The following is a 19,440-nucleotide window of genomic DNA, read 5'->3' as shown; positions in this document are numbered from 1 at the left end:
AGCGCGTAGACCACGTCCATGGCCGTGACCGTCTTCCTCTTGGCGTGCTCGGTGTAGGTGACGGCGTCGCGGATGACGTTCTCCAGGAAGACCTTCAGCACGCCGCGCGTCTCCTCGTAGATGAGCCCCGAGATGCGCTTGACGCCGCCGCGCCGCGCCAGGCGGCGGATGGCCGGCTTGGTGATGCCCTGGATGTTGTCGCGCAGCACCTTGCGATGGCGCTTGGCGCCCCCCTTGCCGAGCCCCTTCCCGCCCTTGCCTCTGCCAGACATCACTGCTCCGCGAGTTGGGAAGAAAAGTGGGGGGACTGGCGGGGCGCGGCGATATTTGTAGTGCGGGAGCCGACCTGATTGGAAACTGCGGTGAGAGAGAGCGCGCGCGCGCGCGCGAGAAGGCGTAGGAGGGGTTCCCGCCGTTTTTGTTGCATCCCGCACAGCGGGTGATGGCGCAGCGCCTCCTGTTAAACTATGGGCAGAGCTGTTACGATTACACCCTCTCAAGTGAATACTCCCCACTTACTAAATGGTCTTAAGAATTGAAAAGAATTTTTCATCCCTTTATCAGTATTTTAATTAATCTTTTTGTCCCAAGCATGTACATGTATTTTATTATTTTGCACTGCTCCCATGTTTGTTTGAATCACTTTAAATTCCCATTGTTTTCTCACTGTTGTTTATTTATTGTTTTCTCCTTTTTTTTCATGTATTTAGAATTTAATGAACTTTTCTTCAGAACTTTTAGTGTTTTGAAGTTTTTTTCATGCTGTCCTTTTAGTCAGGCAGACTGCACATTTGTGCTGACAGATTTTCTAAAATACAGTTTTTGTTGTTTGGTTTCTATTTCCTATTTCAAAAATATGGAATTTGATACTCTTCCCTTTTTTTCATCAGCAAGTCTGAGTCTATAAGCTTATATTCACGAGAAGATAAAACAAGATTTTTTAGATAGGTACACTGATATTAAATGGTTACCATTTTCAGTTTGGCTCACTTGTTTGTTTGGTTTTGAAAGAAGGAGATTATCATCTCTCAAGTTTGACTTTACTCTGTCCTTTCAAGTATCATTTCAACATATTACTTTCAAACTCTACCATAATTAGAACATATATCCTTTACTGAACTGCTAGGTACTAAAGTGGAACTTCACTCTGTTCAACAATAAAGGAATTTAATTCTGCCATATAGCTGAAGGAGGTTCTTGTTCAAATTTTGGTCAAATGTTAAGCTTAAAATAGGAGATAATAATCCTGTCTCTTCAAAAGTTATTTTTTATGCTACCCCTAAATATTTTCATGGTCAATATCACTTCTTTGTCCTTTTCAGCTGCTATAGTTTACTTAGTAGAGGCACCCATATTTTTTCCATAATCTTTAACAACTGTGCTTCTTATCGCATAGATGAGGAGTAACGCCTAGCTATATCTAAGTTATCATATAATTGGTCATAATCTATGTCCCCTTAGATTTGTTGTAGACCTTTTCATACATCCTTTCTTTACCTGGGAAGTGTTACCACGTATCTTCTGCTGTTTGTAGCCTAAAGAACTGTTTTGCATGTCTGTTTCTAAGTTAGTTAGGATGGTCTTTACCTCACTTATAAGTGCCTCACTTGCAGCAGAATGCTGTATTCCAGGAGTCTTTCCTTTCTGCTCCCAAACCCCTGCTAATACCTGGTAGTGACAGTGCTCTAGCAATAGGATTTGCCATTAAAAAAAATATATTTATTACATACGTATACTAAAGAAATATTCACAAGATGGATTCAAGACACTTAACTCTGTGAGGCAGAGGCAAATGACTCTGGCACACTGAGAACACTTGCTATCTGTCCATAGGATTTTTGAACTGGTATTTTGGATTACATTTGCAAGTTTTTGTCTGCCATGCTCATATGATGGTTTTCTTCATCCTGTAGGTAACTAACATGATGTTTTCTCATTTGTGTTTAAAATCTAGCACTATTAGAAAGGACTTTTGGAGGGTTTTGCATCTACATTGGAAACTGCAGAGTTACAAATTAGAATACACAGTTATTAATTAATCCTGACTTTAGAAATAAAATAATTAATGAAATGGAGATGGAATTTCAGATATCAGCTTTCAAATCAATATTAGACAAAAAATAAAAATAAAATACTGTCAGACACTGTATTGTAGAAATACATGTGAATAATCACCTGGAAAGCCATCTATATTTTTCAAACCAGTAGTTTGCAGTCTTTTATCAGTACTGGAGAATTTTTGGTACTTCTTGCACTGTCCACTCACTGACAAATGGTAGTTCATTCTCTATTTAAAATATTATCTGTCAATTACAAAGGGAAAAAATGGAATTGTGATCTTTTCTTTGTGAATGAGAAAGGTCATACAGATCTCAGCTTTGCACTGCTCTATGCTCCTGTTATCTGCCATGCTGAAAACATACCAGATCTTAACTGGGCTGTCTGGGGAAATGAAACAGATCTTTGCCTTGAAGTGAAAACCTGGGCATTTGTGGCAGACCGGCTCACCCCACCACAGAGAGGAGCTCAGAGGAGAAGGTGAAAAGAAAATTAATGAGCTTTAGTAAAGAAAAATGAACTTAAGTGAACACAAGTGAGACTGGAAAGTAACTGGTTTGAAATAAGACAGCTGTGTCAGTGAATCACCAGGTTCCCCCAGCCCATGATAAATAATTAATTTCATCCTGCTACAGCATCATGGGGTGTGGGAGGTGGTGATTTATCTGTGGTTCAGCCCAACATGAGATATAGAAATCAGGCGACTAATAGAACAAACTTTGAAGAGAACAATGGGTTAGAGCTGACATTCAAACAACCTACTCCTTTTGGGTGACTGAGAAAGATTGCTGTTGTAGCAAGGAGTATATAGAGATCAGTAAGAGAATCATGTTTGCAATGAGATTCAGCTGTGCGTCACTATTGCTATATTACCTTTCTGATGTGATCTTGGTAAATTACTGCTTAACACTTTTAAGTCGAAATCTCATGTAATGCCAAATATCACATAAGTAAACGTGATATTGAATATTAAATTCTTCTCATGTGGGATATCTGAAAGAAAATGCTTACAGAGACATTGACTGCACAGAAATGTGGTGGATGGCAACCTGTCATGTGGGTAAGACTGCGAACAACACACCAGGTTTGACTTCTTTGGTACATTCCAGGCTTCTAAATCTACTCCAGTAGTCCTCATTCTCTGTACCCCCATGCCTACGTACCCCACCTTCAGTGCCACACTACAAAGCTGAGATTCTGGTGTTTAGAGGCTGCCCTCAATCAGATCCAAGAGGGGGGGCTGCTTTGGATTGTTGATAACCTTTCCCTTGCTGCCAAATCTGGAAACCACACAGTGTTTGATAAGGCAAGGAATGAGCTCCAGCATGGCCCAGCAGCATGCTCTGGCCTTTGAGGTCCGCCATTTGCTATGCACAGGGTGTGGCTTCTTACACATCCGAAAATGATCCACATGGGCAAAATTTTCCAGAAGTCCTCTCACTTCCTTTGTGCCATGCCAGCTGCTCGCAATAGGGTAAGTGCAAGCTGTCTGAGTCACTGCTGTGTTCATCTGCAAACCAGCAGGATCTGGCTGCCATTTCTTCATGGAAAATGATGACATCACAGCACTGGTCTCCAGCAGCGATGGCAGGAAGGGCCACTGCACACACATTTCCCAAGGAATGTTGTCCTTGGCGCCCACACTCAAACACTGTGAGTCTGATGTCCACCTTGACAGGAGGAGGCTTCCAAAGGCATTGTCCCCCACCACACCATGCACAAGCTAAAATGTAGGCTGAAATACATAGGTCTCTCTTTCCCCTGTCACAAGCCATTTGGCAGCCTAGCAGTTCTCTCTCAGGCTAGTGAGGCAAGGACAGGTGCTGGCAGGCTCCCCAAATAGCTGGCATAGCTGAATAGCAATCTGGGGAAAGGCTGGAGGAATTCCTAGGCCGGTGTTGGGGTGTTGGAAGATAGCAAATACCTAGTTCCTCAAGTTAAGCTGTTCTAGAACACAGGAGAGAAAGGACAGGGAAGTAAGCTGAGGATGGACTCCAGCACACTGCTTTGCCCATGTTGTCCTCCCTGGACTCCAGGCTTTCCCCAGGGAGACAACAAAGGGCTGAGTGCAGAACCAGGCCTCTCCAGTGTCCCTCCAGATGGTTTTCCAGGAGCAGGGTGGCCCGTGAGGTCATAGCTCTGTAGGACACCATGCATGTCTGGTCCTGCACTCGGGTGAAGGATTGCAAGCCATCTGCTCAACAACTCAGCTGATACTTGGCTGCTTCTCTTAAATTATTACTTTGCTTTCCAAAGTGGTATTTGAAGCACACAGGTCTCCTGATACATTGATACATTAAGTGAAGGTAAAGTATCACAGAAGTCTGGTAAGCATAATGTTTCCTACCCAGCAGAGGCTATTCTCTCCCTGCCTGAGATTCTGCAGAGATGCACTGGGCAAGATGCATTTCTTTTGAACTCTGCCAACCCCTATAGAATTATAAGTACATAACAGCAGTTGAAGTACTGTCTTCTCCAATCAGCCTTTCTGGGACACGGTTTTCAAAGAAATCATAGAATCATAGAATGGCCTGGGTTGAAAAGGACCTCAAAGATCATTGAGTCTCAACCCCCCTGCCAAGTGCAGGGTCGCCAACCACTAGACAAGGCTGCCCAGAGCCACGTCCAGTCTGGCCTTGAATGCCTCCAGGGACGGGGCATCCACAACCTCCCTGGGCAACCTGTTCCAGTGCGTCACCACCCTCTGTGTGAAAAACTTCCTCCTAATATCTAACCTAAATCTCCCCTGTCTCAGCTTAAAACCATTCCCCCTTGTCCTATCGCTATCCACCCTCACAAACAATCGATCCCCCTCCTGTTTATACGCTCATGAACCTACTATTCACATTCCTGTTAAAAGATAATTAATTTTGTCTTGAGCTGTGTGTTTCTGGAGGAAGCCAAGTCTGTAAAATGGTGACGTGTGTTGTGTCGGTGTCTCCAGACACTACTGCTGTGCTTTTGTCTTTGTTTCAGTAATATTTTTGTTGAAAAACCAAATGTTTCATTTGAAACCTCAGCTGCTTACAGGGCTTTATTTATTATTATGTTCTGGATACAGCAACAGTCATCCCTTTGAGGGCCCAGTGGTTGGGAAAGATGACCCTAACCTTAGCAGGGGGCTCAGGCTCATCATTTCCCAGCCTATGCTGATGTAAATAGCTGTTCTGTTTTACGTGCAGAAATTTGCATTTCTCCATAACAAACAACATGAGATTTCTTTTGGCTGAATTCAAGTTTACTAAAGTCCCTTTGGACTGCATGTCTTAATTTTTGCTCTCCCTACCCTCCCTAATTTAGTGTCTTCTACATATGTGAAGGGTACATCCTGTTTTATCATATAGGATATTACTGAAAATAGTAAAGTAGTATGAAGCCCTGGGATATTCTAATTTTCTATGAGTTGTTCTTCTATAAGCTGTTAACTGCTGAGCTTTCATTTCACTTTATAGTCAATTTTCCAGTACTTGACAGCCTGCTGAACTGCCTGTACTCCCTCGGATCCCAAATGAGATCCCAAATGAGAGTGCTGTGGGAGATCATTCCAAAAATGTTACTGAATGCAAAGTGCAATGCATTAAGCATCTCTCCCTCACCCACACAGATTCCCTCTGATCTATAGTCAGGAGACAATTACGAGTATCAAGGCATCTGCAATTTTCTTGTCCTCCATTCACTATCAACAGTCAATCATACCCTTTTTATTTCTGATAATAGTTCAGTGTCACTGATCACTGGACACTTCACAGTCCTCCCAGTGTGTCACTCCACTCATTATTAGAAATGATTCCCTTACTTTTAGTTGGTTGCAGCAAGTATTTTCTTACATTTTCTTGTATTTTCAACAATGTACATTGAGCAAATATAATTCCCTTCCCCTCAATGGTTTTAGTGTTTATGAAGGATCATTAATTTTTAAGCCTTCTCCTTGAGTCAGGCAATTCCAGCTGTATGTGCCCTTTAATCAGGGAGTAGCTCCTAGACTTGTGATAACCACTGTTGTTTTCTTCTGCGTGTTTCCTGATTTTTCACTTCTTATTACCTATAATTTAGTACAAAAGCCAGGTATAAAACACACTGTAACACCACACTAGTCCTGACTACAGTGGGAGATCATCTTCATTTGTGTTGCAGATATAATCATTGTGTTCCTCCCTTAATTCTTATTTTCCTCCCTTGGTTCATTATCTAGTTGTATCTATATCATTTCAGGTTACAGTTATAACCTGAAGATGCAGGTCTATTCAAGTGCTAGTCAACTGCTGCCCTAAAGCTTATGTATTTATTTCCAAGTGAATTTCACAGTTTTGAAGATAATGTCTCCAATTTACAAGGAACTTTTCACTTTCTAACCTCCATCATTCTAGATTTATTGTTGGCACCTGTAACACTTCTAGATATGCACTGTAAACTATTATTCAAATGGATAATAAAATTATATCAGGCCAAAGACTGACTCTTGCAGAATACTGTTTGACACAGCATTCTTATTTAATAAATGACAATCATAAACTTTCAAACAATTTTGTTATCAGTGCGTGTGTGTTTGTTTTGTGGTAGACAAAGTTTCCCTGATTAGTAATTTCAGTTATCGTATTTTCCCACATTTATGAAATTTTCCAACATTGAGTAAAATTGAAATGGAGATAAAATCTGCAGTGTATCCGTCAGCTATAGGAAAATATTCCTTTCTCCACTGAGAGCCTTTCCAAAGTTAGTTTTGGAGCAAGTAAGTTCACATCTTCCTTGAATTTGGCTGATGTGGTAACAAGGTGTCCCTTTCCCAGCGTATGCTGAGTCTGTGCCCCTGTAACTTCTTAGTTCTTGCCATGTTATTTAGACACCTTAAGAGTAAAAGAGTGGTTTTCAGGCAGTGTGTAGAGCTGGATCTACTGAGTATTACCACAGGTAAGCTTTCAGCATTCCTTTCACTTAGCATGACATCTTATGAAATGGCACCTAAGAATGTACACATCCTCACTGTTATGGAAGGGATAGGATGTGGATGTTATATATTGATGACCTAGTATCAATTTACAGCACTGACTGGATTAGTACTTGTAATCTGGCTATCTGGAATCTAACTGTGTTGTACATTACCATTATTTTCTTTTTTTTCCAGGCAATTCATGAGAACTGTAGTAAGGGTTACATTTCATTTCCACACGTAGGCGTATGTGTCCTTTATTTATAAGCTTCCCCTCCTTCTGCTGCTGAAAATAAGACAATATTTATAACTCCAGTAGAACAAAATTCTGTTTATAAATCAGATTCCTAGATATAACAATAACAATTCTCAGCAATGGGTGTAGAGAAATAAAACATAATTCTCTGGGCATTTCTATTCCATATTTTCCAGGTGGATAAAGAGATTTTCATCTCCAGTCATGAAAAGGGAAAGCCCTGATTTTTGCTGGCTAGCAAACATGGCAGAGAGGAGAGTGGCTTTGCTGTGTTTCCTTTATTTACTCACATGCAAGAATCCACTAGATCCTGATTAGGCACTTCAATCACCCCATTTTAATTTTTTTTTTCTATGTTATTGCCTTTCTTGTACAAACCTACTGACATACCCTGGTTTTAGGGGTTTTGGTTGGTATTATTATTTGAAATAGCAGATTTGCTGAGACTCCAATTAGCCATTACAAGTCCTACATTCATGGACAACATGACCACAAAGCCAAGACAGGGCAATTCAGTTCAAACTGGTCTTGACAAGCCTTGAAAATGAAACTGTATGAGAGGTAACAATGTTTTTCTGAAGCTACTTCTAATTACCCAAAGTAAAAAATGGCAGGAGTACAATTCATCATTAGTCCATATATGGGTTTCATAAATTAACATGGATAAGTACTATTTGCGAACTAGTTCTGGTGGAGGTGATTTTTTTTCCCTCCACTCAGCTCTGATGAGAACTGTCCTGGCAGGACAGGAAGAAATTATCACAAACTGAAACACAGGAAATTCTACTAAAACTTAAAAAAAAAAAAATTACCGTAAAGCTGGTCAAACAGTTGAACAGTTTGCCCATAGGGGTTGTTACGTCTCCCTGCTCTAGTTGACCATGCTTTGATCTTGGGCATTAGACTCAATGATCTGCAGAGATGCTTTCCACCTTCCACTATTCTGTGGATTCTAAAATCACTGCAGTCTTACAAATCACTGTCATTATTTCAAGTGTTCTCATCACTGGCAGCAATCCTGCTTTGCTGAGCCTAAGTAAATAGGAAAACTACTATGGAGATTATTAGATACTTCTATGATGGGAAGAGTGCGGTGGGAACATCCTTTTTGTATCTCAACCTTTAAGAACTCAGTAATATGATGGACCTCAAAGGTACATTTATTTCTGGATATATTTATCACTCCACTGCATTTGACTGACAAGAATGAGAAACTTTTTTGTTTCTTCATTTGTTTTGCGTTTGTCATGCTTTGAATGTGGCAGAGGCCAAAGTTGTTCCTGAACCTGAGGATGAAACAGTGTTGTGGCAATGTACATCCACTGAAGAAAGAAAGCAGCAGTAGAGACCCTCCTGCTATGGAACTGCAAGTGAAGTTTCTTCACTTATACCAAATGGAAACATGTTTTTCTCAGCTTTCTAAACTGTTGCATCACTGCAGATAATAAGTAGATCAGAAGGCAAAATAGATACATTTATTAGGACAAGAGATGCCTTAATGCTGAAACATCCAATGACATATTTTTCTTAGCTTTACTGAGGTATGTATGTCAAGCAATACATGTGACTTTATTACTGGTGTCACTTTGACATCTTAATTCTTCCTTACTGTATAAACTTTGCAGTTGCTGAATCAGCATTGTCAGTAAATTTGCCACACAGCAAAAATTTTACTAATGTTTCTTAATCTTGTTATATATTTTTTTAATGATTAATGTTAAGAGTAATTACGTGAATGCATGCAAAAACATCTGTTGTCAAGAGAATAGGACACTTACATTAAAAATTCATAATTTCTCTGGGTCTTCAACATGCTAAGAAGAGTAAACATTATTAAGTGAGTGTAATCTTCAGCTTAGCCATATTGTTCTCCTGTAGTCTGCGTGTCTAATCTGCCTCTGTCTAATGTCTGATCTGTTTTTCCTCCATGTGAAGCCTATGTCTTGATAACAAAAAATAATCTGGTTCCTCTCTTAACAGCTATTTCCAGAAAAGTAAATTTGAAAATTGTTCAGAGAAAAGGGAAGGGAGGGGAGGGGAGGGAAGGTAAAAGCTCTATTCACAGCACCTCATAACTCTAAGGGCCCACTCTCCCCTCTTTAAAAACTTTTCAGAAATGCAGTTAAGACCAGGAAACTGATTAGAAGTGATCAGAACAAGTAGGCCAGGGGTATGCCCTGTGCAGATCAGGACAGGTCTGATGCTTGAGGAACAGGCAGGATGAGGGGTGCTGACAACTCGATGTTGGAGGTGAACTGCCAAGTCTGCATTCAGGTGCCTCAGACTGCCAGCGAAAAAATGAGGAACTCCGGAAGTGCAACTGAGAACAGTCAGCACTTGAGGGAGGGAGATAATTAAAAACATCTGGATTTACACCAACCCACTGAGAACTAAAACCAGGAGAAGAACATCATCCATCAGATCAGATGATCCTACCCCTGCTGCCTGCATCTCTAACCCAGAAGAGTGCCTCACATCAAACAGATCCTCATACCTGACAACCCTTCCTAGCTCTGTCTTCTCTATCACTTACAGGCTGATTCTGTTTTATGGAAATATCCATCTAACTGACCTGGAAAATAAGCATCATCTCATTGTCTAGCAACCACCTATTTGTCTCTCAGTAGGCTAATGTAGGTGCCTAGCCTAAGCTCTGCGGTTACTGTGGATTTGCCCTGGCTGCTTATCTGGGAACCACACCGCCTTCACTGAAGTGTGGCAGATCTCAGAGCACAGCTCAGATGCCTTTCAGCCTGGCTTCAGCAGTGGGGAACTGAACAACCAGAATCCACCCTTCCTCTGCCTTTACTTTCCTCACCTTCAGCACATCAGCTGGCATACATGTAGACACAGAAAAATAAAAATAGAATTACATGGGAAGATAAAATGGAGGCAGTTCATGGTTTACACTCTGGCTGTTCTAATGTATCTCAATACTCCTTGCTATATACGGTATATATGGTATACTTCATTTAAACTAAAACCCCTTAATGTTAAGAATAACTCAATGGTGCCTTCAGCATTGGACCAATAAAACTACATGACAAGGCCTTCTGCAGAGTATTATTTATCTTCAAGAATCTGAGATTCATCCGTACTAGAAGAGATGTTCTCTTGTACAACAGCCCACTGACATTTTGTATTGTGACTATTTCTAAAGTGCAATGGGACAAAACAATATTTGGGGATTAATTGGTTATTTTTCAATGAAGGAATAAATTTCTGTCTGCTTTCTAATTAGAATTCAGTTGAGGCTCTGATCAGCTCCAAAATAATTGCAAACCATCCTTATCACTACCTAAACAAACTAAATAACTAACAGAATTACTTTCACTTGTTACTTGGTGAGATGATAATTAAGTGAAAATCAAAGCTGGTTTTAACTTGTGAGGATTACCTGAAAATCATGTCAACTTATGAGGATTTATGTTATGAGGATTTGTCTGACTGTTTTCTTTTTCCTCTGAAGAAGAGAATTATGGATTTTATGAAGCTTATGGTGAAAAAAGAGCCTGTATCCAAATATATGTAAATAAATGTTGTATGAGTCATTCTGTTCGCAGAGGTCGGATTTCCATATTTTTGTATTTATTTGGGGAGAAGAGAGGCTTCTGTTTGTTCCATTAATGATTAAGGAGAGTGTGACACATCTTTGTCTGTTGGGCGTTTATGTATCTGTTTTATATCTGTTAGACATTATATCTGTTGGACGTTTTTCTCCTTACTTGTTGCCTCTGACTTTTGCATGTTTTAAGAACATCAATATACTACACTGTAAAGGAGAAAACATCGAGCTTGCAGCTTATTTCGACTTTAAATTTATCAACGAGGCAAAAACAGCTTCGTTTTTCATATACAGAAACTATTTCCAAAAAAAAAAAAAAAAAAAAATCAAAACCAAAACGCTGCCATTCCCTCACAGAACACAACAAAATACGAGGAGCAGTGACAAGTTACAATACACACATTCCTCTGGACGTATCTTATTCTCTCAAAACACAGAATTCTGTAGGAATATCATATTCTTAATAGTTAAAGATATGGTTCAGGGAGGCGATTCTTTATCCATATTCAAAGCTCAGCCACGAAATTGTGTTACTTCCTTCTCTTTGAAATCAGTTTACGACAAAAATATTGAAGCTGCCCCCCTGCTATCTATCCTGTTCCGGAGAAAAGCCCCTAAAGATCAAATCTGCGCAACGGGGAAGATTTTTTAACGAAAGGTTTTATTTTAATTTAGACGGAAAAACAAAAGTTCGCCTTCCCCAGGGTCTTCTCGGACGCAGGACGGCACGTTAAACGCGTCTTTTTGCTCCCGTCCCGGATGCCTGCCGCGACAAACTTCCCAGAATGAAGCTCCAAGGTCTTCTCTTTACCCCCCGAAGAAAATGGGGTGATTTCGCGGCCGGCATTTTCCAAAAAATACGAATTTATAACTCCGAAGAAACACAGACCCGGAGGACGGAAAGCTCTTCCTGGCTAACAGTTAGGCGGGCTCTGCAAAGCACCAATCACAGATCACCGCTTCGCTATAAATTCAGGCATCGGGGTTACTGTAGCCCAATTACTTTCTTTTGATTAGGAAGAAGTCTCTGCCGCGATGTCGGAGACCGCTCCCGCCGCCGCTCCCGCGGTCGCCGCCCCTGCCGCCAAGGCCGCCGCCAAGAAGCCGAAGAAGGCGGCGGGCGGCGCCAAAGCCCGCAAGCCCGCGGGCCCCAGCGTCACCGAGCTGATCACCAAGGCCGTGTCCGCCTCCAAGGAGCGCAAGGGGCTCTCCCTCGCCGCGCTCAAGAAGGCGCTGGCCGCCGGCGGCTACGACGTGGAGAAGAACAACAGCCGCATCAAGCTGGGGCTCAAGAGCCTCGTCAGCAAGGGCACCCTGGTGCAGACCAAGGGCACCGGCGCCTCCGGCTCGTTCCGTCTCAGCAAGAAGCCGGGCGAGGTGAAGGAGAAGGCTCCCAAGAAGAGAACGCCAGCGGCCAAGCCCAAGAAACCGGCGGCCAAGAAGCCCGCCAGTGCTGCCAAGAAGCCCAAGAAGGCGGCGGCAGCGAAGAAGAGCCCTAAGAAAGCCAAGAAGCCGGCAGCTGCTGCCACCAAGAAGGCGGCCAAGAGCCCCAAGAAGGCGACCAAGGCTGCCAAGCCCAAAAAGGCGGCGACTGCCAAGAGCCCGGCCAAAGCGAAGGCGGTGAAGCCCAAGGCTGCCAAATCCAAGGCTGCCAAACCCAAGGCAGCCAAGGCGAAGAAGGCGGCGGCCAAGAAATGAAGTATTGAAGTAGAAATACTTAAACCCAACGGCTCTTTTAAGAGCCACCCACCACTGTCCGAAAAAGAGCTGAGACACTCGGACATCGAGCACCATGCCTGCAGCGAAGCTCACAGTTCGCCATTATTCGCTCGGGATCGGATGGTATGCTCGCCTGCAGAAAGCACAGGACACTGAGCTGCCGGACGTGGTTAAGCTAGGGCTGGAAAAAAATAAAATCTGCGTTCGCAGGAAAATCTCTGCATGCTGCCTTTGTCTGAGCACCGCAGGGCAGCGGTGCGTGTGTTAAAGGGACTGCTGGGGCGGGTATCGCTCCAGGGCATGCAGGTCTTTCTCGGTGCTTTAACTCAGACAATGCGGTCCCTAACAGTCTGCGTGCTATTGCCACGCCTCTTAGGGACCATCTCTGCCAACTCTCCAGCGCTGCTCCTCCGCGTCCTTGGCAATGACCTTTCCGCTCGGCAGGGGACGTCTTAATTCCCGCACAGCTTCACAGAGCTGCAGTTATAGTCGCAGAGCGCCGGGGCGGAGCAGGCAGCGCGGCCGCCACCTCCCTCCCACCCTCTCCCAGAGCCGGGCACAGCGCTCCCGGAGCTCACCGGGGCCGCTGCCGGACGGAGCCCCGTTCCTGGGCGGACGCGGGGCTGCCTGGGACGCCCGGGGCTGCCTGCGGCCAGTTTTGATTGGCTGATGGGAGAGGCCGCGGCCGCTTATTGGACGGTTGGAAAGATTTGAAAAGCCCGCGCTGCAGAGCGCTGCCGCCGAGCCGGTACGTCCCGACAGCTCCGCTCCAAAAGCGGCTGTCCAGCCGCGTCCTCGCTCGTGTCCTTGGTTTTCAGGTCTGCAGGGGTAACCGTTGTTTTCTCCCTAACTAAAATATAAGCTCAGAGAAACACTAAGACCACTTAGGCAGAAAAAGATCACGGTTGCTTGTTTTATTCTCTAGGGAACGCGTTAGTGGAGTTATTGAAGGATACGTGGTATTTTTTTAAGAGGGAAGTTGCGTATCAGTGCACTGCACCTACTGAAAACGAAGCGACACTGCTTGTTTATTAGACAGTGAAATAACAGACACATAACATTTACAAAGCTGTTTAGTCAACAAATCTGAAATTGTTTACCACCACAAACCACTGACCAATGAATCTGGAGACAGATCTTTATTTAGCGCTTGCACTAAACCTGGAATCAAGCAGGGATTGTTCGGTTGAAATAACTGCATCTTTTTCCAGCTTCCAAATCAATTAGACAGAGATGTGCTGTGTTAAAGCTCTTTCAGGGAATATGTGGGTGGCTCTGAAAAGAGCCTTTGGGTTAAAAGCAAAGATCCGGAGCTCTCTACTTGGAGCTGGTGTATTTGGTGACTGCCTTGGTGCCCTCGGAGACCGCGTGCTTGGCCAGCTCGCCGGGCAGCAGCAGCCGCACGGCCGTCTGGATCTCCCGCGACGTGATGGTCGAGCGCTTGTTGTAGTGCGCCAGGCGCGACGCCTCGCCGGCGATGCGTTCGAAGATGTCGTTGACAAACGAGTTCATGATGCCCATGGCCTTGGACGAGATGCCCGTGTCGGGGTGCACCTGCTTCAGCACCTTGTACACGTAGATCGAGTAGCTTTCCTTGCGGCTCTTCTTGCGCTTCTTGTCGCCCTTCTTCTGGGTCTTGGTGACCGCCTTCTTAGAGCCCTTCTTGGGGGCGGGAGCAGACTTGGCCGGCTCAGGCATTTCAACCGCACAACACCAGACTCACTAAGAAGTGAACTGCAGCTAAGATGGCTGCGGCGCCCCTATTTATAGGTCTGTTATGCAAATACAGGGTCTCCAATTCGTGCAATGCGATTGGTCCTTTCCGGAAGGGGTGTCCCTTTGTCTCTGATTGGTTGAAATAAGATCCGCTCTTTCATTGGTTGTTTTCCCCATGGTTGTTTCCAGCCAATCACCAAGCGTTACTCCCGCCCTGGGAAGGGATAAAAGGGGAAGAGTGCCTGCGTCAGTATGTTTTTCTCAGTATTGTTGTGCGTGTGGGTGTTGCTGTAGTCTCCTGCCAGCGGCAAAACTATGTCGGGCCGTGGAAAACAGGGCGGGAAGGTGAGAGCTAAAGCCAAGTCGCGCTCGTCGCGGGCCGGGCTGCAGTTCCCCGTGGGCCGCGTGCACCGGCTGCTGCGGAAAGGTAACTACGCGGAGCGGGTGGGGGCTGGAGCGCCTGTCTATATGGCGGCCGTGCTGGAGTACCTGACGGCCGAGATCCTGGAGCTGGCGGGCAACGCGGCCCGCGACAACAAGAAGACGCGCATCATCCCGCGCCACCTGCAGCTGGCCATCCGCAACGACGAGGAGCTCAACAAGCTGCTGGGCAAGGTCACCATCGCGCAGGGTGGGGTGCTGCCCAACATCCAGGCCGTGCTGCTGCCTAAGAAGACCGAGAGTCACAAGGCTAAAAGCAAATAATCTTAGCTAACAAAGCTGGTTAGATTTTTCAAAACATAATCCAAAGGCTCTTTTCAGAGCCACCCACTTTCTCAGAAAAGAGTTGAGTTGCGTTTTTAAGGAAGTGCCTTTGTGTCAAGTGTTGCTTTTATGCTGCCTTTGTCTTCAGTGTGTTGAGTAAAATTTCTGGTTTCTGTATGTGTTTTCAGCCATTTCCTTTATAACTTTTCCTTTTTATTGTAGAAAAACTAATTACTTTGTAAGATTTTGGTGGTTGTAGTGGAACAGTAGAATATTAGTTTCTTAATGTTTTATCTGCTTAATATTGGTTTTTGTTATACTGTGTATCATGGCTTTATGGTATGAAATAAAGGATGTTAGTGGGAGATGAGGAAAATAAGTGTATGAAGTAAGAAAATAAACTAATGAATGCCCCAAAGCTGCATATCCTTATCTTAAAATGAAGGAAAACTTGTGGCATTGGCCTTGATCTTAATATTATAAAGTTGTTCTGTAGCTGTACTTATTTTGAGAATGGGAAATGCTGTAGTGAGGATAATTTAATTTGATCTGGATCCTAAACTACACCAACTTGCCCAGTAGGGCACCAACTATAGCATCTTTCCTTTCAGAAAAACTGCAGCACTTACAGGTTTCTATTCAAAACAGAATTTTCAGACATACTGGTCTTCTAAATGGTCTCCTGTTAACGTCAGTTAACTGCAGGCAATATCATATGAATTTGTGGACACAAGTATCATTCAAGAGCACTGTGCTAAAGCACCTCTGATTTGCTGGTGTGAGTTATTCAGAAGGCTGTCTGACTCCTCCTGCTGGGGTGTTCCCTGGAGCTCGACGTGACTGCAGCAAGGCAACAGCTCCCACCTGCACAGCACTTCTGCCCTGTGGATCCCCCGAGGAGGAGGAGGACTGCTTTGGAAGAAGAAAACAGCACCTATAGCCCAGCCCTGCTGTAACGGAGGAGCTCTCTAGGTAGGGTTCTTCCATAGCTGAAGTGGAACATTGAGGATTGTTGGTGCGGGTGTAATGGAAGAGCTGCCCGGTGCAGCAGACTGATCCCATCTGGTGACCTCACCTGTGCCTCATTGTTCTGTTTGCAAGTGGATAAATGTAAAGTTGTTACAATTTCATTACGTTGTTTTATTGATCCTAATTAGTTGTGGCTAAATATCTTCAGGCACTTACTTTTCCTCTTGAAGAACTGCAAAGATTGTTGTTTTCCCAGGCGCATCTCTTCTATATTGAGTCGCCAGGACAGGTATCTGTGCATCTCTGATGGATGGCAATACTTGCACCAAAGCACTGGAATGCCAGAGAAAGCCCAGGGCGCTGTATCCAGGTGTGGGAGTGCAAGTCCTGCCCGTGGCAACCAGCTGGCACCACCAGAGAGGGCCTTACCACTCTGAGTGTGGGGTAAGCCCAGCACACTGCAGAACCCACAATCTCTTCTCCATAAACTCCTTCTGAGCCCAGCATATTTCACTCAGCACTCTACCCCCTCTGCAACTGGAGTTTCACTTTCTGGGATGCTTATGTCCGCTTCCTAGCATTCTGCTTTCATTCCTAGCTACCAGGGACTGTACTGCTGTGACTCTCACACTGCCTCCTCACTGAGGGTCAGACCTCCACATCCTGTAGGCCACGCAGTTCTAGGGTAAGTTGGCTGAGCAACCAGAGCGCTGCCAAACCTCCAATGATTAAAGACCAGCAGCTTTCAGGAAAATTGTTCCAGATGTAGCAGAGGGAGTTTAAATAATTTTCTTTCATTTGCATAAAAACTGAACTGTAGTAAAGATGAAATCCTTACCCTCTGGTGCTGCTGTTAGTTGTAGCTCTGGGTTCCAGTGCACCTTCACCTTCTCAAGAACTTGGGATGTACAAAGACAACAAAACTCTCCTCTGAGCATTGGAGGTTAGAGTTACGTTTAGGAGTAACTCGGTACTACCTGTCTATTTATCAAGTCTTAGAATAGCATTATTTGAAAACTGAAAGATTTTTTTAATCATTTCTTGTCTTAATTTTCAACAAATGGAGTAGGGTACTCAAAAAAAAAAAAAAAACACGTCTTGCGTGTCTTCAGTTTGCATTATTCCTATTGTAATATACACAATTATATATGTAAATTATCATTTAAGCTCAAGAGAATAGTAATTTAACTTTGTATATAATACACTGACACACTGATTTTACTTTTCAAATGATGTAATTTCTTGTGCAGACGTGCTGAGGTGTTGCCTAATACAACATCTGCTTCAATGGGGAAATACTGGTGGTAGATGGATGGTTCAGCTGATGATCTTGGAGATCTTTTCCAACCATTATGATTCTATAATGCAATTAATGATTGAGTGTACTATATTTTAAGAAGGAAATAGGGCCTCTGTCTTCAGTAAAGCACAGCTGAAACACTGCAGATTCTTTTTTTTTTTTTTTTCCCCAACAGGGCAGTTCTGCAAACATTTCCTTTTTCATTTTATTCCTAATGCTGGGTCCAAGCTCATGACCAACATGCAGTTAATATAACCCGAGATATAACCCGAGGTTTAGATCCAGAACATTGATCCACATAACACTGCTCTCAGGCTGCAGTAAAAACACCCATCTGTGGCCACGGCCGGGGGCACCTAACCTTGGGGTATTTCAAATGTGCTTTGGAAGATGATTTTCCAATCATCTTTCTTTATTTTCTGAAGCATTCCACTACTGCTGGAGGGAAGAGGTACACAAGGACACTCAGCCTGTGCTTGGGAAGAGCTATGAAGAACTGATGTTGAAGGAAGAAAATGTTTCCCATCATTCCTTTAGGATTCCTTATATATTTAGTCAGTGGCATAAACTGCTCTGACTCCACTGCTTTAAGGAACAAGTCTAGACATGGGGCTTCAGGTACAAAGAACTGAGCAGATGCTGCAGCCACATGGGCACCATGTGAGCAGCTGGAACCTGTTCTGCGCAGTCATGAAGATTCACCTAATTTATCTGAAAACATTGTGAATTAAAATGGAGTTTGAGTTGTAAAAGCAATAAAACATAGAGATTTGTACAGCTTTGGGTACTCGCAACTCGAAATGTGAAAACCTCTGTCATGTTACTTGCTGAATTTAAGGAATATATTCTGCCAACAGATGTACTGGAGATGTGGCCCAAATGCTGAAAATGCAGTTCAGAAATTAAATAACATTTATACAAACTAAAAAGGAATTTGATCATTTTAAGAGGTGAAGATGTTTGACGTGTACAACATGCTAAGAGTACAAACATTTACATGTCACAGCCATTGTTTTTGGCTATGTAAAATAATATTTACAAGCACATTTTAAATCATAGGCTCCCAAATCTTCCTCAATTAATCCACCTCCTTTTGAATATTGTCCAACACATGGTAAGATGAACGTGTGTGCCAAGTTCATTAGCAGAAACGCTGAAAGGCAAACCTTTTGATCAGTTGAAGGAAAAACAGTTGGTTACCATTCCTTTGATATGTGTCAAATGGACATTTTCAGGAAATGTGTGCCATGACATCTTTTGCTCATCTCTGGTTGCACGTGAGCAGCAGAGACCCCTCAGTGATCCACCTCTGCCTGTGTGACCCGGCACAACGTGTGCGGTGGCTGGCGGCAGCCCGGAGACGTGCGGCCCGCCCCGCCCGCGGGTGCTCCCCGCCGAGTCCCCTACTGCGTGCCGGGGCTGCCCGTACGAGCCCCGGGCTGGCTTCGTTTCGCAACGAACGCCCACAGGGACGGTTCCGGATCGCTCAGGGCCTCATTCCGCGCTCCCTCCCGTAGCTCCGTGTGGATATGAAGCGCACAGTGCTCGGGGCGAGGCCTCCGGGGCTGCACGGAGGAGCGGGGAGATGCCGAGCGCGGAGCACCCGAGGAGAACACAAAGGAAACGCGAAACCTCCACGAACGGAGCAAACAAAGAGCACGGCCGGGCAGCCATCTCTGGGAACGCTTCTGACGAGCGGAAGAGGGGACGGTGGGTGGGGCCGAGCGGCAGCGCAGAGCGCGACCTCGGATTGGCCGAATTTTGCCGCAGACCCCGGGACAGCAAAGGGGGGGAACGGGATGGGGATCGGCGGCGCATAAACAGTGAAACGTGGGGCAGCGGCCCACGCGACAGACGGCGGTGGTGCCCTGGAGACATCATCCGCACAGGAAACGGGGAGGAAACGGGGAAGGAGAGGACAGGAAGGCAGCATGACCCCAGCACGGGAAGCGAGAGGCCCCGGCTCCCGCCGGCAACAGGCAAAGCCCAGGGGCAGCGCGGGGCAGAGGCCGCCCGCCCGCGGGAAGCTCTCGCTGAGGCGCGCGGGTGGAAAGGGCGGAGACTGAGTCGGAACCCCGCCTCCCTCCGCCCGCCACAGTTCTCAACCAGGTCGGCTCCCCCGCCATATAGCGCCGCTCGGCGGAGTGTAAGGCGCGCAGTGTGGTCTGCGGGGAGAGCGGGAGTATGTCTGGCAGAGGCAAGGGCGGGAAGGGGCTCGGCAAGGG

General features: G+C 44.8%; 5 protein-coding genes across 5 annotated transcripts in view; 2 read left to right on the top strand and 3 right to left on the bottom strand.

Annotated features, from left to right (window-relative positions):
- Positions 1–310, bottom strand: part of LOC110387629 (histone H4) — a 20,394-nt gene extending 20,084 nt beyond the window's left edge. The window contains exon 1 of the mRNA XM_021376000.1: positions 12–310. Coding sequence (XP_021231675.1) covers positions 12–272 — 261 coding nt within the window. The 5' untranslated portion in view covers positions 273–310. The remainder of the gene's footprint in view (positions 1–11) is intronic.
- The window catches only part of LOC110408742 (histone H2A-IV-like), a 76,740-nt gene that overhangs the window by 27,293 nt on the left and 30,007 nt on the right, over positions 1–19,440 (bottom strand). The gene's annotated exons all lie outside the window — the stretch shown is intronic.
- On the top strand, positions 11,801–12,740 carry LOC110408438 (histone H1.10). Its single transcript, XM_021417141.1, has one exon. It carries the CDS (start codon positions 11,842–11,844, stop codon positions 12,502–12,504), a length of 663 nt encoding a protein of 220 aa, XP_021272816.1. The 5' UTR covers positions 11,801–11,841; the 3' UTR covers positions 12,505–12,740.
- Positions 13,792–14,281, bottom strand: LOC110387227 (histone H2B 1/2/3/4/6). The gene has a single exon (XM_021375158.1). The coding sequence runs from the start codon at positions 14,221–14,223 to the stop codon at positions 13,843–13,845; it is 381 nt and encodes a 126-aa protein (XP_021230833.1). The 5' UTR covers positions 14,224–14,281; the 3' UTR covers positions 13,792–13,842.
- LOC110387095 (histone H2A.J-like) lies at positions 14,497–16,076 on the top strand. The gene has a single exon (XM_021374925.1). The coding sequence runs from the start codon at positions 14,557–14,559 to the stop codon at positions 14,944–14,946; it is 390 nt and encodes a 129-aa protein (XP_021230600.1). The 5' UTR covers positions 14,497–14,556; the 3' UTR covers positions 14,947–16,076.

The sequence above is a fragment of the Numida meleagris genome, chromosome 1 (genome assembly GCF_002078875.1).
Source record: "Numida meleagris isolate 19003 breed g44 Domestic line chromosome 1, NumMel1.0, whole genome shotgun sequence".
Classification (NCBI taxonomy): domain Eukaryota; kingdom Metazoa; phylum Chordata; class Aves; order Galliformes; family Numididae; genus Numida; species Numida meleagris.
The sequence above is the reverse complement of the archived record's forward strand: the minus strand, read 5'-3'. Positions and strand labels throughout refer to the sequence as shown.

Coding starts and splice junctions, on each gene's coding strand:
- LOC110387227 (XM_021375158.1), bottom strand. CDS start 14,223: ATGCCTGAGCCGGCCAAGTCTGCTCCCGCCCCCAAGAAGGGCTCTAAG.
- LOC110387095 (XM_021374925.1), top strand. CDS start 14,557: ATGTCGGGCCGTGGAAAACAGGGCGGGAAGGTGAGAGCTAAAGCCAAG.
- LOC110408438 (XM_021417141.1), top strand. CDS start 11,842: ATGTCGGAGACCGCTCCCGCCGCCGCTCCCGCGGTCGCCGCCCCTGCC.